This window comes from Amphibalanus amphitrite, unplaced genomic scaffold (assembly GCF_019059575.1).
Source record: "Amphibalanus amphitrite isolate SeventyFive unplaced genomic scaffold, NRLGWU_Aamphi_draft 001539F_arrow, whole genome shotgun sequence".
NCBI classification, from domain to species: Eukaryota; Metazoa; Arthropoda; class Thecostraca; order Balanomorpha; family Balanidae; genus Amphibalanus; species Amphibalanus amphitrite.
In genome coordinates, this window is record NW_024883032.1 from 127,206 (window position 1) to 147,137 (window position 19,932).

Below are 19,932 nucleotides of genomic sequence, written 5' to 3' on the forward strand. Positions count from 1 at the left end.
ATTCGGTCCGACGCATACCGACACGTGGTGGCAGCCAACAGAGTAATGGTTTCGGCCGACGCCTGTTCTTCAGCTCATATAATTAGGCCACTACCGTGGGACCTATCCGTCATAGGAAAATAGCCAGGCAACGATGAGCGATCGCAGGCCCACTCCAATCATCCATATCGCTAGGAAAAGCACGCTGGCTAGACGTTTACCCACGAGGAAGACCAGGAAGATAGCCAACTACAGAGAAGGTGCGGATATTCAAGATGATAAAATGAAATGAGGATAATGGGCTAATGGGTTTTAAAGACAATGAGGATAGTGATCAAAGCTGGGAAAAGATCAACTTCTACTGAGAAGATAAACAGATCATGTAACTTCTTTTTAGGGACATATTTGTGTTATGAGGTTATCGGTGGAGCCAACAAATGTACATAAGTGCACTTTTAGTTATTTGTTGGCTCCACCGATAACCTCATAACACAGATCATGTAACGAATGTAGGCGCTGTATTAGCACTATGACAAGAACCCAGGGGGAGGCACTCACCTTGGCCGTATATGGGCCAGAATGTCTAACGATTTCCGCCATGTTGTGTATACCAAAGTCTTGAAAAGTTGATCACTGCAATCAAACTGCAAGCATGAAGCAGCAGCACTTTTGAGTTGTGTACCTCTCACTAAACTGCACCTCTGCTACCGTACATGCAATTTATATTTCTGGTATACACAACATGGCGGAAATCGATAGACAAAAACAAGTCACCAATGCTCCTTCCAGTATATATTAGAGTTCAGTGCAAGAACCGCATGCTTCGGTCAAAATTTCATTATTAATGTTTATATAGGCACATGTTAGCAGGGATGGCTTCAAATGTATTTAACTCTATGTATGTAGGACATCATTGTGCTCGTACTCGTAGTAGAATATCAACATAACCCGTGGTTTTACACTTTTTGACAGGGGGCGTACGTACGTCACGGAGTCTTGATACCCTCATAATAGTGTTAACCGATTTCTCGTCGTTATTCAAGTTATAAATGGGCTATACCGTCGTTAAATGACCCGGAACTGCTGAGGACTGAAGGCGGAATGGATCCAGTTCGAGCTGTGTCACCAAAGAAACCGTCAATTAAACGGGCTTGGAAACGGCACGGAGACGAGCGCCGGCGACCATCATTTGACATGAAATCCATTAAGATGGCGTGCCGAAGGAGCAGCATTCACCATGGAGCGTTTCGTCTGTCATGTGCCGTTACGGTCAGTGGCCCGCTCATCATATAGGTTGCGTCTCTAAAGTACGTTGTAAAGTGTATATTTTCAACGTTGCGTGACGACGGAGGCTGTCAACTGTCACGCACAGATAACGTAAATCTCTGGACGCATTAACAGAACACCGCTGTTTCCTAGTTTCTGGTTCTTGTTAAGCGGAGCCCGGAGGAGAGGTTTTAATATTATGCCCGATGTGTTAAATGAGAGTTACAAATTTAACCGGTGTGTCACGGTTTCATTATTTATGCCATTGCAGGTGCGGGGATATTTAACAATGACGAGGCATCCTGACTTTCTTTCGGTCGATGGAGCTCACTTTCAATCCTAAAAGTGTCTTTATTGCTGGGGGGGGGGGGGAGGGGGCTGTAAACACAAACCTCAGAGCACTCGCTAAAACAGTTAATTCTAATCGATATCTTCGGAATGAATGCCGCCATCTTGCTGTAACGTCAAGACGCTCTTTGATCGGCAGCGCGGGCGATAAACAGAACGAATGACGTCAGCAATCACGTGACTCACGATCCAACGTCAGAAAGCGGTAAACTTTGATCCGAGTTTTGAGGCTGCCCTTCCAGTTGCTAGGCTAAAGGCCGCCCCACACTGGACCTCGCATGCGGGTTGCGAGCTTTTGGATTTTCGGGTTTCTTCGAAATCAAATGATACAATCTAAGCTGAGTGACCCACACTACCGTCTAACAAGCGAGTCTGCATATTTTTAGCTTGCGAGCGACCTTGCATCGCATTCCAAGAGTTGATTTTGAGTCAACTTTCGATTTTCCTCGCTGCGAGGTCTGCGAGTTCTGCGAGGTTTGCGGGTTTTTCTTTGGAGTCGAATTTTGGTTCGTTGTGCTGGTATTGCGACTATATGTAAGTTTCTGAAGGTGTACCGGCTTCACTGCATTCATGAATTTACCATAAGGGAGCGGTCTAATCACTCTATGAATTAGTATTATGCCCGCAAACTCAAAACCCGCAAACTCGCAACCCGTATGCGAGTTCCAGTGTGGGGCGGCCTTAAGATGAGCATATCTTTGTACGCTTATGCTTGACCGAACGCTGTTGGTTTTCTTTGTAAACAGATAGATGAGCAGGCATCGAGACCTTCTTACTACAATGAATCTATAAAAAAACGAACTCACCATGAGTCACCAGCATATAAGCAAAACATGCTCCTTCAAATATTTGAACTGATGCGAGTAACAGATCACCATTCAAGCTCGCTATGGTTACGGTATTCAAACCCATATCAAATTCGTTAGATCATTCGTTGGGATATTTGTGTGGATAATCACGTGGCAGTTGACAAATGAAACTATTGGCTGTACCTGTTTATCTATGGGTATAGGGTCGGTGCTCATTTCATCAAACATATCTTATTGACTACAGAAAACCGCTTGGACGGATGAATGTGAATGTGGTCAGCTTCAGAACATTAGCTGCATCATCTCAGTCAATCCTGAATCTTCCTAAAAAAATGTTTAGAAAATAAAAGCTCATGGACCTTGCCAGCAATAAAAACATGTGCACTGATCTAAATGCATTTGCCGAATGTTTGTCGTATCACAGCCACGAACGGCTTATAACAACCCTGCAGTCTTCTATCTGTGGTCGTCCTCGACCGGCCCTGACCCAGCCGTATCGATTTGTGTGAGCATAACGCTGATCTCCCAATCGCATGCGGATAGGCCATTGCATTTCATTGGGCTCAGCCGTCGTTATAACTCATCAGAATGTCATCCCTATACCACGGCTGTCCTGGGGAGGGGAGGGGCTCGTCTGGGAGCGCCGGGAGGGAGTGGAGAGGACGGACCCGCTTCTGGGAGACGGCCAACGGTCCTGCGGGTTCCATATGTAAGCTGAATACAGTTGAACGATGCACGCAAGTTCACGCATAGTTAGTTGTCTCTAGTTTTTTTTATAATCTCTAGTTTCTAGACGTTTAGTTTTATCAGTTTCTGAGCGGAAATGAGTCACCACCAGCTGCTCGGATGTGTGCTCTGTCAACAGGAATGGGTGTAATGAAACATTCGCTAGTCTAAGGTCAACAATGCACCTGCCATCGTTAGTTTGATGCTTTCCGTCGCTGAAGTAAAATCGCTGTAAGGGAAGGGTGATCTTATGCAGAAGCGGCAGAAGCTGTGATATCTTGGTTGTAGCTCTGTTTGCTATTGTTGACTCGTAGAATGCATGGGCGGCGCCACCGGGGGGGACGGGGGGGACAGGTCCCCCGCTATCGAAAGTTAGGGGGGTACAGTACCCCCCTATCGGCGAGGTCCGTTCAATAGTTGATAATAATGCATTGTAGAGTTATCCGTCGCATTTAATGCATCGTTGGTTAATCCAGACAGGTTCTGAATAAAAATTGCTGTTGGGATGTATCGCAGGGGGTCCTGGCCATCTGCAAAAGGTGTGGAGCTGTGATGCCTGTAGTCATAAGGTGATCGGCAGGGCCTCGGGGATCGTGCCCCCCCCCCCTTTTTGGGGCGCCAGACAGGGTTTATTACCTCCCCCACCCCACTGCCAGACCACATTGCCGACAAAACCAAGTTTACTGAAATTCCATAGATTTCCGTTACTATATGGATATTTTCCATTCCTAATTAGTCAAATTCAAGCATGGCAGCTCTACCACAGGAACCATTTGAAATATATGCCATTTAACCCAGCACTTGTGGGCAGAAGTGTTCGGATAGATCACAGGCAGGACCAAAAAAGCACGCCGTAGCCCAAGATCTTATAATTGGGTAGCATCGGCACCCTCTCGTCAAGGGGTTCGATAGCACTCGTTTTTTTTTCTGCAAAACTAAGTTCGGTCGGCGGCCGAACGGCTGGGGGTCTAATCAAGCCCCCTTCCCTCCCCTTCTTACGTCAGCGGCTGTGAAAATGCCATTACCAGCTGTTGAAACATGGCAGTTGCTTTTGCATGAGTGCACGAAAGGGTTTTAGGTACGTGATACGTGAAAGGTTCTACATGAAATTGAGATACACCAGCTTATCAAATTGTGCTCACTGTGGTGCGCTCGGTTTTACCTTGACTAGTCTTTGAATTCTGGGGTGAAACAGACCAGTCAAGAAACCTGTTCCATAAGGAGAGCCACTGATGCTAAAGAGATGAGGGATGAGGTTTCAAGAGACCTTCATTACCTCCCAAAGGGGTGCCACGCCATTTGCCAATCCCTGCTGTAGTTGTTACGATTGGAGGGTGAATATGAGAACGATGCAGGTCGTGACAGCTCGATCATGACGAACACAATGGTGCCGACATCACAGCTCTATGTACCGCAATTTTTGACGAAGTTAATCAACAAGGACCGGAATCCTACCCTGGGGCACTTCACCTGCAGAGGTCGCCGGACCTGAGACCCTTTCACTCAATTTTTTCAACGGTGCATGCGGCATGCGCTCGTTTTTCCCTTGAAGCTCTTGGTAAGTAAAATCCATCAGAAAGTGTGATCAAATAACGGCTGGTGACCTTCCATGACCTAGCATGACCTTTTGAGTGACCACCGATGACATGACCACTGACGGCTAGCCATTAGCTGCACCCTGCCCGTTGCATATGGATCAGGTGGTGATGTCATGATTCTGAAATTATATTGCAGTTTTGGCGCACTTGTCAGAGCAGAAAACATTCCCACTTTTCCTCCATGACTATATGATGATGAAGCCATGAAGCTGACCAGACGCAAGATCGAAAATTTGAAAGTACGAAACGTAAGTAGTTGGCACTGCTACTCATACCTAAGCAATTCGCAGCTTGTAGGAAACCAGCTTTGAGTTGGCAAGACTGCAAATTTTGATTTAGAGGCAAGGATGCTTGAAAAGGTGATCGATCTTATAGTTGTCCTATGATAAGTTTGGAAACGGGATGCACCATTCGATGTGTTTTGGGCTTTGCCAAGTTTCGCGGCGTTACGTGCCTCGTTTTTTTTTGCATACACGATCAGTATCTACTTTTGGGATTCTCAGTCAGGCAAGCCCCCGTCCCCGTCCCCCCCTATCGAAAACCCGTGGCGCCGCCCCTGGTAGAATGTATGTGACCAGTGGTTTTAATGAACCTTTGCTCAATCAAATGTTTGTATGAACAGTTCAATGAATATAATCACAAATCAATTATTATTCATCACTTACTCATACTCTTTGAGACTTAGACAAAAATAGATCACGATCACCACTTTGTATTTGCATTAATATTTTTAATGGAATAACCTTCTGTTCAAAATTCTAAAAATTGCCAAAAGTTACCAAAAACACTTGAATATATTTCGGAGGCGTTCCTTCATCGGTTCAAGTTCATCCATGTTCATCCATCAAGTTCATCCATGTCACTTGAACCGATGAAGGAACGCCCCCGAAATGGTCTTTCAGGGGCCCTGGCACCTGGAAAGCATTTATCGGTCAGCCGTGCGGCAACGTAGTACAGTGCGATATATATTAACCGTACCGTAAAGTGAAATCTACCGTACCGGAGACAGGCGTAGTTGGCGCATGCGCCGTACGAGCGCATCGCCTAGCCGCCATTGTCGCTTCAGAGCTCAACCGCAGCGGACACGAGTGGTTTCTGCGAGTGATTTCTTCTGTCGTGAGTACACATTACGGGCGTTATGAGCCACGCTTGAGAGCACAAGCAGCTATAGCCCGGTGAATTCCCTGTGTTGGGTGCGTGTCCAGGCTGCGGCAGTAAATCACAGTATCAGTTACGCCTCGCCTGCCGTATTTTTCCGGATCGTGTCCGTCAATCGGCGGTTGCCGTTGCTTACAAGCGCTATGCTAGATGCTCTGCCCCTGCTCTATGTATGGTATATATTTTTGCCGGCACCGTTCCGGCCCCGTGTCTGTTCCGTGTGGCGTCCGGCCCCAACGTGCTCTATGGTGCTTGTTCTGGGCCGACCCCCATTTCCTGGCCAGATGGTTCCAACATGGCGCATCTTCCCTTCCCTTCCACGGCGGCGGGTATCATCGGTGGGACAGCCGCGGGGCGGCGTGGTTCCACGGGACGGGATTGGTCGGCTCGGGGGCTACGTCATCGCACTTCCCGCGCCGCTCGCGCCACCTATGATCCGGCCGCTTTCCATTGTCTTTCATAGGGTCGGGTAGCTTTCGTTCGCGCAGCGGAAAGGTCCCGCGCGCCGGCATATTAGTCTACGGTCCGGTGGTGTAGTGGTTAGCGTCGTCGCGTTCAGCGCGGGGATTTCGGGTTCGATTCCCGGTTGGACCTAAACTTTTATAGGGCTTGGTTTGAGCCTCGTTAATGGCAAAGTTTTTTCACAGATTCTCTATTGCCGCTTTGGCGCGTGTGGGCGGTTTTCGTCGTACTTTCAGCCTCCAATTCCCGTTATGTTCTCGGCGTGTATCATTGCCTGTTGGCCCGTTCTATGTTGTGGTCGAACCCCTGCAGTTTGCAGCCGTCTGTGATGACGCTGTTGCACCGGTGCGCGGTCTGCCGGTGGGCTGCACTGGCAGCCGGGGTGTCCAGCCCGCAGGTTGGGATGCGCTGTCTGTCCTGGCTCCGGTCCACCGTCCGGCGCGGTGTTCGGAGTCCCTGCCAGGGGCACGTGCTGGCCTGTTGCCAGCTATGTTTCCATCGCCAGGTGGAACCCGTCGGGGTGTTGCATGAGACCCTACAGCGGAACACATGACCGCCGCTCCCGCCGGTGTGACCTGTGGGTCACTTTCATTGGGATGATCCGTGAGCTTGACCCGGCTATTCGCCGTGTCGCTCCCCTGGTCCTGCTCGGTAGGCCCCGTGCACTACCAATGGGCCAGCGTTTGTTCCGTGATTTCCTGGCCCATACAAACGGGGTTAGCGCTATCCGTCCCGGCTCTGTTACTTCGTCTGGCGAGGTGTTCGGAGTCTCTGCCTGGGGCACGTCACGGCAGGTTCTGCTCCACGGGATTCGTTGCATGCATCGCCCTTAGCGCTCCCGGATTTCGCTCCCTTGACCCGGCTCGGCGCACCGACGGGCTCAGTTATTCCATTATGTCCCGGAAAGTAACGGGGATCGGCATATGTATGTTTTCGAATATATTTGTACTGGCCATGCTTCGCATGTCGCAACATTACGTGTTAACTACCCGAGCCGTGACAACGCTATGACTTGGCTGTCCTCGCCCTGTTGTTCCAGGTCATGCTAATAGTAGTCGGCGTCAGTTTCGCGTATTGGGCGGGCCGCCGAAGAGGGCTGCACGGGCGGGTCCGCACGGCGGGCTGGCGCGGGGCCCGTATTGCCGACGACGGGTTTCGGCGGTGGGCAATTGCGACCGTCCGGCAGCTCCGTCCCACGCAGGTCCTGCTGGTTGCTGGCGGCAACGACGTCGCCTCCAATCCGTTTAGCCCTCGCGTGCTCGTGCAGCTCTTTCGGGAGCTGGCGCTCGGGATCTTTGCCGCTGGCGCCCGTCAGTTACACCTGCTGCCGATTCCGCCGCGAGCAGTCTGCCGGCGTGGGCCGGTCTCGGTGGCGGCGTTTCGTCGTCGGCGGCGGCTGATGAACCTCCTCCTCCGGCGGCTATGCGGGAAACACCGCGAGGACTTCCCAGTGACCCTCTGCCCTTCCAACCAGCGATGGGCTTTGTGGGCGCCGATGGGGTCCACCCTTCCGGGGAGGGCTGGGCATGCCTCATCGATCTGATAAATGCGACCGCCGCCTCTACCCTCCTCATCTGAGGGCGCCCCACTGACTGGTGTGTTCGGCATAACACGTGTGCACTGTGATGTCAATACAGGACCGTCTAACCGTCGTGTGTTTCTCGTTTCATGACTACCGAGCCATGCCGAAGGCGCGCGCGCCGGTGCGCGGCCGCGCAGTGAGCCAGCCGGACGGCGCTGCGCGCGCCCGCCGCCAATCCACGCGGCGCCAGTCCGGCGCGTCAGTCCCCGCCGGGCCCCGGCGGCGAGCAGCCGCGCCGCCCCGCGGCAGACAGCCGTCGGAGCCAGCCGCTACGCAGCGGCCCGCTGTCGCCGGGCAGGCGGTCGTGCTCGACGCCGCTCAGTTGCGGGCCGTCGTCGCAGACGTCGTGCGGGACGCGCTGCTGACCGTCGGCCCGACCGCTGCCTGTGGCTCTACCGGGCTCGCGGGCTGCCGCGACGCCGCCGGACCCTCAGCACAGCAGGATACGCCGCCGACCACTACACGTTCGCCATCGCCGCCGCCGGCGCTGCCGCCGCCAATGGCACCGCCGCCGCCGCCTCTACCACCACCATCGGCGACACCTCCGACCGGCTCTCCGCCACATCTGCCAGGTACAAGCGCCGGGCTGGGGCTAGAGCTGTGTGAAGATACCTCGGCGGTGGCGCCGGCATTGCGGAGCAGGATCCAGGCGGACAAATTCGTCGATCTAGCTCTACTACTCGATTCCTATGACCGGTCCGCTACCGAGCGTCCACCCTCCTTCCAGCTGGTCGACGGCACCTTGCGCGCCGCTCCTCGCGTGACACGCCCAATTACCTCGTTCGGTGCGTGGAGCATCGCATTTACGCGGTTTGCCGGCATCTACGCCGAGGCGCACCCAGACGCGGCGGTGGGCCTTCTCGCTTACATGCGGCAGGTTGGCTCCCTGTCCGTGAGCGGTCTGGGCGTCGCATGGCGCGACTTTGATGAGACCTTTCGGCGGGCACGCGAATCAGACCCCGCTCGTCACCCTTGGGGTGCCACCGCCGCTACGTCCCCCTTATGGCTCATGGCCATAGCCAGGGGTGTTGGCGGCGTGGCCAGAGCCGCTCCGGTTCCGCAGCGACAAGCGGCCGCTGGATCTCGATTTCGGCCATGCTTCGCATACAATGGCCAACAGGGCTGCTCGGCCCGCGTCTGTCGGTTCACTCATGCCTGCCGTACATGCCGCGGCAGTCACCCGGCACATCAGTGTGCCACTCGACCTGCCCGGCCGGTGCACAGACGCGCCGGCCCCGGCAGCGCCGCCGCCGGTGCAGCCGGCTCCCGCTAAACCATCTTGTACATCTGCCGTCGCCTTTTCGCCGATGGTGCCGGCCGACACGCTCCACCAGCTTCTGTCCGGCTACAATGAAGAGTTGCGCCACTATCTAGTGTCGGGGTTTCGCTCTGGATTTTCCACTGGCTCTGCCATAACCGGGACAGGGGGGTCAACACACAACCTTCCTTCCTGTGATCTCGCACCTCAAATTATTGACGATTACGTATCTTCGGAGCTGAAGGCCGGCCGCCTCGCCGGTCCGTTTGCCGCTGACGGGCCCTCCCCGGTTAAGCGTATCTCACCCATCGGTCTGGTGCCAAAAAAGTCGCCGGGCTCCTTCCGCGTGATCCATCACCTATCTTTCCCGGCCGGTGAGTCTATCAATGACTACATACCACGCGAGTTCACGGCCGTGCAATACGGTTCCTTGGACGAGGCGGTGGAGTACATCTCCCATTTTGACCACGCATTTTTGGCTAAATCTGACATCGTGCAAGCCTTCCGCCTACTGCCCACGACCGAACGTGATTCTGCGCTACTCGGCTTCCGCTGGCGCGGGCTGATCTACGCCGACCGTGCGCTGCCCATGGGGTGTGCAAGCAGTGCTCAGATTTTTCAGACTTTCAGCGACGCGCTGGTATGGATAGCGCAGCGCCACTTCGGCGCCGGCCACATCGTCGCCGTGCTGGACGATTTTCTTTTTATCGGCGCGTCGAAGTCGGCATGTGCGTCGTCCCTGCGGGGCTTCACGGCCATGTGCCACCTCCTCAACGTCCCCCTCCATCCCGACAAGACGGTGCTGCCCTGCCAGCGGCTCACATTTTTAGGGGTGGAGCTGGACGTCGCAGAACGGGTTTTGCGCCTGCCCACCGATAAAGTGGAGCGAGCAAGGGATGCCGTGGCCGACCTCAGCCGGCGGCGGAAAGCACCCCTACGGCAAGTTCAGACCTGCATTGGGCTGTTGAACTTTGCGTGCCTCGCAGTGCCGCTCGGCCGGCCGTTCCTTCGTCGTCTCTCCGATCTCTGCGCCGGTGTCCGTCGGCCGCACCACCGCGTCTCCCTCACCAGGGCGTCGCGCCTCGACATGTCAGCCTGGCTTCTATTCCTGCAGCACTTCAACGGGCGTTCGCTGCTCGATGAGCGGCGCTGGACGCAGGCGGCCGCGGTGTGTCTGGAGACCGACGCCTCTGCCGGGGTGGGTCTCGGGGCCATCTGCGGCTCACGCTGGCTGCTCGGGACGTGGCCCGAATGGCTTCAAGGCGCCGATATCGGAGTGCTAGAGCTCGTCGCCGTCGTCGTTGCTATGCACGTGTGGGCATCAGACTTGACCCGCCGCTGCGTCATAGTCCGATCGGACAACAGCGGCGTCGTCGCGGCCATTAACTCGCAGTCATCGCGGTCCCCTGCCGCAATGCGCTGGCTCCGCCACCTCTTTCTCATCACCATGCGGTACAATATTCTAGTGCGTGCTAACCATGTCCCCGGTATTCGGAACGTCGCTCCTGACGCTCTCTCCCGGGGTCTCACGCAGGTGTTCCGGGAAGTGCGGCCGTCGGCCGACGCGGAGCCGACATCATGGGACTGGGCCGACTTCGCTATGCTGCAGACGTGACTGCACTGGAGGCAGCGGCCTTGGCACCGGCAACAGCGCGTGCTTACCGCGGGACGTGGGACCGCGTCCGCCATTTTATCGGCATCGGCCCGGCCATTCCCCTCTTCCCAATCGCCACTGCGACGGTGGTCGACTTCATCGGGGCCTGTTTCCGGGCTGGCAGTGGGGCCTCAGCATTAGCCAGCCATTGTTCGGCGATCGCTTACGGCCACCGCATCCGTGGCTTGGCTGATCCCACCGCCGATTTTCGGGTGCGCAAATTGCTCGCCGGGGCTCGGCGGTTGCGTCCATCACGAGACACGCGTACTGCCGTCACCCTCGACGAGCTCGGCCGCCTGTGCGCGGCGGTGAGCCGACTGCCGCTGCCCGCTGTCGACAGGGCCGCCTTTCGTGCCATATGCTCCCTGGCTTTTTTCGGCATGCTGCGGCCCGGAGAAGTCGTGTTGGGTGCCAACCCCGCCCACACCGTCCGTGTGCACCACGTAAGTGTGCACCGGGACGGCTTGTCGCTCACCATTCCCTCATCCAAAACGTCGCCGGTGCCGTTCACTACCGAGCTTGTGGCTCGCCCTGATCTGGCCTGTTGCCCTGTGCGTGCGGTGCAGGAATTTCTGAGCGTGCGCCCGGTCGGCCGCCACAGCGATTTCCTGTTCCTCTCGGGCAGCGGCCGTCCCATTACTACCCGACAGCTCACCCAAGTCGTGAGACAGGCGGGGCGCCTGGCGGGGCTAGATGTTCGGCGACTTGCCGGGCATTGCTTCCGCATAGGCGGCGCTTCATACGGCGCTCAGCTCGGCATGACCGAGTTGCAGCTCAAGGAGGCCGGCCGATGGGCGTCATCGGCCGTTCGGCGGTATCTGCGGCTCCCCGTCTCACTATCGCAGCTGGCCGCTCCCCCCGCTCGTCAGCATCCCCACTGAGGTCGTGCCAGTTCCGCTTCGCACAGACATTTCCGTCCTTCCGACACGGCGGCGTCCGGGACGGGCCCGGCCGCGGAGACGGGTATGTCAGCCGCACAAGCTCAGCCGCGCACAGCGTATCGCGCGAGCTGGCGTCACCCATCCAGTGCTCACCGCCGGGTCCCAGGGTTTTCGTGTGGCGGTTTATGGTTAGCCAAGCGCCGCGTTCCGTTTTTTGTTTTGTGTTTCGTTGTTGGCCTCGTCCCCCGACACGGCGGGTGGCTTGCGTCCCCCGGCCGCGGGTGGCGTAGTCGCCACATTTGCGTGCTTATGTTCTACTGCCGCTGGTTCCTGTGTTATGTTTATTCACATCGACCTGTTTCCTTGAGCGTCCTCCGACACGGCGGGTGGCCTCAGTCATCCGGCCGCGGAGGAACGACAAGGGGCGTGGTCGCGCAATAGTTGCGCGGTCGTCACTGTGTTCATATGTTATCCAAGAGTCGCGCGTTTGCCCGCGCTTCCCCGACACAGCGGGTGCGCTGAGTTCGCCACCCGGCTGCGGGGGGCGTGGTCGCGCCACATGCGTGATGTAAACCGCGTTCCCGACACGGCGGATAGTTCTTGTTCTCCGGCCGCGGGAGCGTGGTCGCACCGTATTCCGTGCCATTGTATCTCAGCATTTTCCTGCGTTGTCAATGTGTGTGGCGCCTTTTAATACACATCACATCACACAATTCGCGCAGCATCATCAACATAAATAACGTCAGTCTCCCGTACGTCTTCTCGCGGTTCGGTGGGGGTATGGGCGTGGTCACCTCACCAAAAAACCAGATGGACGTGAATACAGTCCCATTGTCACACTGCATCTGGTTTTGTTGCAAGCGCGAGCTCGACGGATAAATGGTCTTTCAGGGGCCCTGGCACCTGGAAAGCATTTATCGGTCAGCCGTGCGGCAACGTAGTACAGTGCGATATATATTAACCGTACCGTAAAGTGAAATCTACCGTACCGGAGACAGGCGTAGTTGGCGCATGCGCCGTACGAGCGCATCGCCTAGCCGCCATTGTCGCTTCAGAGCTCAACCGCAGCGGACACGAGTGGTTTCTCCCACCACCGGCCCCATGCGCCCTGCCGTTAATTAAGGTGTTAGGTATTGAGTGTTTATTATGCGTCGCCTACCGGATTGTATTCCTGTGTGCCATGTGGTCACCTCACCAAAAAACCAGATGGACGTGAATACAGTCCCATTGTCACACTGCATCTGGTTTTGTTGCAAGCGCGAGCTCGACGGATAAATATATTCAAGTGTTTTTGGTAACTTTTGGCAATTTTTAGAATTTTGAGCAGAAGGCTATTCCATTAAATATATTACATATAATGCTGAGTGTTCACCAGAGTGCTTCGTCATTTGTTTGCATTAATATTGTTCAACTTTTAATAACCGACAACATTAGGGAAGACAGCTTACTTTTAATCCATCTACGAAAGCTCTCGAAACATTTTACTCATCACGGATTTGATGAAAGGGCATGCAGCGACGTTTGCTGATCTGTGGCTTATCGCACGAGTGTGCAGACAAACTGGCGCTATTAACACGCCATAAATAACCGCAAATGTCCACCAAACTAGTCCTTAGTCACGAAAGCCACGCCTCAATCAGATTAAACCTGAAAACCAAGACAAAGACATTTCCACGCAAAATCTGTCATAAATGTCGAGTTACAAGGTATTATGAGTCAATGCGACGGAAATCTGCCTTATAAGAAAGGATCTGCTTTAGAAATCTGGCTGGAATGAATTATAATTAACTGACATTGCACTGCAGTAATTAAAGTTCTCTACTTCATAAGCCCTATACCTGATCACCCATAGCAACCACGACGTTCCTAATACGAACACAGATAGCTGTAGTCGGCCACCGAGCACCCCGCCCACGTCACCCCCGGATGACGTCACAGGTCTGCGAGGCTCGCGCCGCTCTCGTTCGGTCGTCCCCCGTCGGACCGCGCACTCAGGTGTAACCCAAGCGGCGGTCGGCGGCCGGCCAGCTGGCCGCGGCCTCACGCTGTTTATTCCCCGGTGCCAGTGTTTATCACTCGGCCGCGGGGTGCCTGTCGTGCCACCGCTGCCGCAGCCACACCGTTCCGCCCCCGCCAGACCTCTCAACCAGCACAAACTGTTTGCCGAGAGCCCAGAGTCGTGGCGGCGGCGCTGGGTAGGCTGTGCCGCAGCACACTGACGTACGGCGGGTGGCCTACCAATCAGGGGACCGCGGCGCCGCGCGTCTGCGCGGTAGACTGTGCCGGTGGACAGCAGCCAGAGATGCATGGAACGCCGGCGTTTTATAAGCTCAACAGCCGGGCTGGGATGCTGTAAACGATGGCGGCACAGTGTCGATGGATGACTGAACCGAGAGGCGGAGCTGGTGAGCGCTACAGCGCGCGGCTGTCGGGTGTCGCATGGCCCACGTACGATACAATAACGCCCCAAAGCCAGTCACGCTCTCGGCCCAGAGAAAATAGTGAACCTCTCATCCCTCTCTCTCTCCTCCTCCTTCCTCCCTCTCTCTCTCTTTCTCTCTTTCTCTCTCTCTCCTCTCATTCATTTCCCTGACCATCACCTGCAGCAATCAAACATGGCTCCCATACGTTCCAAAGAAATTATCATGAATTTAAATGAAATCATCAGCAATCTCTGCGTCCGGGATGATATGATCAGAAGGTTATGGCGGTCAAATCGCTATTGGATTTCTGAATAGGATACTGACGGTGCCACGCATGTCAGGCTCAGCCCTGTGATCATAATTAGGAGCTTCTATTCAGTCGTATCAAATTTGCATAATACCAGCCATAGACCTCAATCGACTCCCCAAACGCACGCTGAAGGCATCTTGTGATGTTCAAAATAGATCATGTTGCCAAATTCCATGCATTGCGTGGTAGTGGATTAAGATAATGACGTCTCGAATTCATGAATGCTGAACATAAAACATATCACAACACAGATAATAGGAAGCCTTCACTATTTAGGCAGCACTTCCGTTATCTATGCACATCATCAAAGGCATCGATTTCACATGGAAGATGACTTCAAAAGGTGTCAAACTACCATTGGCATATGAAATCATCTAGAAAATGTATTGCCTCAGAATCGCTTGCATTGATCCTTGTGTTTGGTGAGTTTTAAACAAAGCTTTTATTACGGAGCGAGCGAAGCGAGCGTAGTCTTTCCTTAGATTAACGGAAATTTCTGAGTATGAGCGGCCGGCCGGCCGGCCGGCCGGCCGGGAATCGGATTGCGCTTTACGAGGAAACGAGTGCGCCGCCGATGTACACGGTGCGCTTAGATTGGACTGCGCTTTTCCTGCGTTTTTGCACAGGAAAATGCGCCTGGACTGGAAAGAAAGTAAAATGCCGCATAATCTTCAAACGCTCGATGCCACTGAATGAAATATGCATGTATTATGCTCAGGAACATGGCAAAGTAATAATATGACTTAAATGCATTAAATTTGAGCAAACACAGCGTCGAAATTCGCTCATGTTTTTAAGTGCGCTTATACTGACCAAAATGCGCCGTGAGTGGAAAATCAGCAATTTCCCTCAATACTAGTGGACATTTTTAAAATGTGAATTTCTTTAATATAAAGCTGATAAATTACCCGTTACTGTACACAATATGATGCTTTTCATCATATTTACCAGTGTTTTATGCGCGGATCAAGATTTTGGTCTCGGCTAGCAGCTATTCGCACTTCAGGAAAATTGCGCCCCATCTGGCTGTATGGACAATGTTAAACTCATGCAGCCCCACTCGACTTTTAAGCTGAATTTGTGAAAAGTGATTTAACAAAAAAACGGTTAAATTGAAGAACGAGTGTTTGGATATTACTCGTCTCATCTTAAAACATCATAAAACACTTCAATAAATAAGAACTTCGTCATACTTTTCCTAAAAAATAAGTTTTATATTTTGGGCTGGTTCAGTTCTGGCGCACTTTTGCCTATGTGCGCTTTTAAGTCCCAGAAATTTGTCCCTTGTCGGCGCAGTGCGCCGAAAAATGACAAATAAATTGCGTGTTTAAGCGCATGAAGGGAAAAAATGACGATTTAAGCGCATTACAGGAAAAAACTTTATTAATGATTTATATGTTGCGTTGTTTATTCTGTATATTTGATTGATCTTTAGCATTACATAACATATAACACTTCCTGAAATGTGATATTCACATCATGTCCTAATGTTTCACTCTGGTCTTGATTCAGCTATTCAGCTATTTAAGTGTTATTAAGGGTCTTAAGGGGTGTATGGATTTGTGACGTATTACGAGTCTTAATCCACCCTGTACTGTCGGTGTTTATAATTGCATGTGTGTATGTGGGGGGGGGGGGGGGGCGTTTCACACTACTGACCACAAGCGGCTAGCGGAATACATTTCGAAAACGGGTCAAGTATGGTGAATTAACCCTCGCACAGGCAGGTGGGTCGTATCGACCCTTCCAAGTTTTATCCTAGACGGACGCTAAATGTCAGGTCAATGAGTTATTGATGCCAAAGAGGTACAGCCTCCGACCGGTTCTTCCGGGGTGTGTGCCAAAGTCTAGAGGTTTTCTTACGCTGGTACCCACAGTCTTAAGGATCAAAGGATCCACAGTCCAAGGATCATAATGAAACTTCTCACACATGTTGGGGCATCATTGTCCATCGTTTGGTAAAACAAATTTAACCGGGTCATGCTAGGTGGCGGAGTGATGACGTGATAAAAGATACAGTTATCACGTCATCAGTGATAACAGATACAGTGTCCGGCGAATAGTTGACTGGTGACTGATCAAAACCGCAGTGAAATTCGACATTTCCTGTGTAACTTACGTTTGTAGCTGTTATCACATTTCCACAGCCAGTCCACGTGCCAGTGTGCAGTCGCGCCCGCGTGCTTGCTAGTGACCCCGCGACGTTAATCCCATCAAACTCCTAAGCTGTGCTCCCGGCTGTTGTCTGGTATTAAGTCTCCAGGTGTCCCACGGCAGTCATTCTAACCAAACATTAGCCAAACATTGCCATTTGTCTAACATTCTTACTTTACATTATTGCTCTCGGATACTTAATGAAATAATTTTTATATATTTTTGTCCAGCTGATCAAGACAAAGCAATATTTGTCGAAATATATGGACTTGTATGCTATTGATTTTCATCCCAGTGAATTCCGATAAATGCTTATCATCTACTATCGCATACTTGTCATGGGAGCAGGTATTCGTTAACACATACAGTGCTCATCTTAATGCAGTGTATTTTCCAACGACTTTGGAAAAACGCTGTGTGAACGCGAACGATCGCGAGTTCACTCAACAGAACGATTGCGACACGACTGTCGCAGCAGAACTATGAAAACACGCTGTGAACGGTTGCCGATTGCGGGGACAAGGTACACCTCACAACTGACAGAACGATTGCCATACGACTGTCGCAGTAGAACTTGAAAAAAAAAACGCTGTGAACGGTTGCCGATTGCGGGGACAAGGTACACCTCACAACTGACAGAACGATTGCCATACGACTGTCGCAGCAGAACTTGAAAAAAAAAACGCTGTGAACGGTTGAAATTGCGGGGGCACCCCTCACAACAGAGCGATTACACACAGAAAAATATTGACACCGTTAGCGGTGTAATTGCACAGTACATATCTGAGCACTTGAGGAAAGTTAATTTAGTCCCTTCCCCGCTTAAATTACTCGCGCTTCCAAATGAACACCAGGAAGAAGGTAATAGAACACTGTTAGGAGGGTTGGGTGTTTTACTACATGTAGCAAAACACCCAACCCTCCTAACAGTGTTCTATTACCTTCTTCCTGGTGTTCATTTGGAAGCGCGAGTAATTTAAGCGGGGAAGGGACTAAATTAACTTTCCTCAAGTGCTCAGATATGTACTGTGCAATTACACCGCTAACGGTGTTAATATTTTTCTGTGTGTACCACACGGCTGTCCGTGAAACTACCGCCTGCGCGACCGTCCTCCCCTCTCATCAGCATACCGGTCCCACCGCCCCTTCTCACGAGCACTCTGTAGCATTGCCCTAAGTTTGTTCTCGACGCACTTAGGTGATCGTGAGTCAAACAAAGGGCTGTTCCTTGACATCATAGTAAGTGCCAGCCTGCTAGACACAAACGTACCATCACTGATCATCTTGCGCACTTGCTTCTCCAAGACTGCCACCTCTTCTGAGCTGAAGGCCACAGCAGCTGGACGAGGCTCAGAATCTTCTGTGTCTGTCGTCTCATCACAGCCATACAGCACCTGCTTCATCTTTTGCACCGTTTTGGTCGCCTCCGCCCGCCTGTTTTTTGCTGAGTAGGCGCGGAACTGCGTAGCCGACCTGTGTGTCATGTGGTCCGCCAGTTTACGGCGCTCGCTGTCCGTCAGGTCGTCATACGCGGCGGTGGAGGCAGCCTTCCTGATCATCGTAGGCGTCAGCTTAAAGTCTACCTGGAATCCACGGCAGACTTCGGCGATGTCGTCCGCCGGGTCCGATGAGGGGAACAGCAGGTCCACCTTATCTTCTGTTACCAGGAACGACCTGAAGTGTTCGACGTACACCTCGAGATGTTTCACCAGACCGCGAACGACCAAGTTCGCGGATCCGTACGTTGCGTTGCTTTTGTGGTCCTTCACTCGCAGAACTTCGTTCTTCATTTTAGCATACTCGTCCAGTCTTGCATTTTTGATAACCCCAGACCTCTGGAAGTTCTGAAGGAGGATCGCAGAAGTTAGAAGGCGTCTCATCTTTACGGCGTCCGTCCGCCGAATGTCGGAAGTCATCGCGCACATCTTTGGGAGCTCGGCTTCAACTAGTTTCCGTAGCTCATTCAGCTGTTCTCGGGTGGGCAGGTAACCGTCTTCTCCGAGTTTATCTTGGAGTTGCGCCTCTCTATGTAGGTCCAGAGACGATGCATCGCGCTTCCAAGTCTGTAAGCGCCGTCGGGCGGCATCCCACTGCACAGCGTGCTCTGGCTCACGTACGCTGGCGAACCTTTCGAATTCCAAAAGGGCGATGACTGCCGATTTCACCGAAGCAGTTTGGTGGGGGACTTTCTTGAGGAGAAGTCGCTCCACGTCGTCGAGGTGGTTCCGCAGTATATCAGAGGGACTCTTTGAGTCCGACACCTCCCTGAACAGAGCCCTGAGCTGCCGCTCCTGTCGCCGTGCCGTGGTTGGCTTTAAACGCCACCCCTGCTTGGACGCGACAAAGAGGCTGATGATATCAGGTCCGTCTTGAGCATCTTCTCCATCGTCGCCAACTGCTCCGCCAAGAAGCTCCGACTCCTGTAAAAGAAAAGAACAACTAAAATCCGGTGGTATATTTTGCCTCGGTAGGATAGGTCAGAAGGAGGGAGGAAGGGAAGGGGAGGGGAGGAAGAGGGAGGGGAGACGAAAATCGCGTCTAATGACGTAATAAAACACCCATCCCCCCAAAAAAGTCGGATTTCGCCAAAATTTTTACAGAATGTGCATAAATGATGTAACAAAAAGAAACGCAAGTTTAGTGTCGATATCTTAAGCCGTTCTGTAGTCATCACAAACAGGTTTCGGAGTCGGAATCTGAGTCGCCGGAGTCGTGGCCACGAGTCAGGAGTTTGAATAGGCTCAGCTGCCTCGACTCCGACTCCTGAACGCGTTATAATTTACGACACCCCTTGTCGATACAATAGATCTTGCTGGAAAGACTTTTTGCAAATGAATATAGAGGGTGCAAAAAACATGAAGTTTGCTTTCCGTGAAAACGTTTTCTGTCACAACTTTCGACTCCGCAGAGATAGACGATTGAGGCTTGCACAGCCGTGTTTTTCTGATCCATTGTGGTCAAATGATATATACCTAATTTGACAGAAGCACAATTTTAACCTGGGCTGAACCAGAAAGGTCATGCTGCATATAACTCAACTGAATTAGTCTCGATGAGGCAAACACATTGAACTTGTTTTAGAGGATGTAACTTCCAGTCAAAAGTCACCCGTATTGCTAGAAAAAGCTTTCGATGAACTATGATAACGACCGGTGACCGGTAGTGAAAAATTTCATTTGAATCGTCAATGATGAACTTTTGATTTTTTCTAAACATAACATAACATAATGTTATGAATTGATAACTATGCCATTCAGTCTCCCAAACTGAATAATGTTTAAGTCAAATTTGAGGCACTGATTCTGCCGAAGAGAAAACGCTAAT

General features: G+C 52.4%; 1 protein-coding gene across 5 annotated transcripts; it reads left to right on the forward strand.

Moving 5' to 3' along the window:
* The first annotated feature begins 5,620 nt into the window (after nucleotides 1–5,620).
* On the forward strand, nucleotides 5,621–12,961 carry LOC122373708. 5 transcript variants are annotated; one of them, XR_006255095.1, is made up of 3 exons: nucleotides 5,621–5,842; nucleotides 8,027–10,581; nucleotides 11,864–12,961. XR_006255095.1 is itself a non-coding variant. In XM_043352025.1 (2 exons), exons 1-2 carry the CDS (start codon nucleotides 9,038–9,040, stop codon nucleotides 12,009–12,011), a joined length of 1,692 nt encoding a protein of 563 aa, XP_043207960.1. In that variant the 5' UTR covers nucleotides 5,621–9,037; the 3' UTR covers nucleotides 12,012–12,961. The 5 variants fall into 5 exon arrangements, 4 of the variants coding, with proteins under 4 accessions (XP_043207960.1, XP_043207958.1, XP_043207961.1 ...); XM_043352025.1 differs by having other exon boundaries at nucleotides 5,621–10,581; XM_043352023.1 differs by having other exon boundaries at nucleotides 7,386–12,961.
* Nucleotides 12,962–19,932: the final 6,971 nt, after the last annotated feature.

Bases quoted from the DNA above. Each gene is read 5' to 3' on its own strand.
- LOC122373708 (XM_043352023.1), top strand. From the start codon at position 9,038: ATGGCCAACAGGGCTGCTCGGCCCGCGTCTGTCGGTTCACTCATGCCT.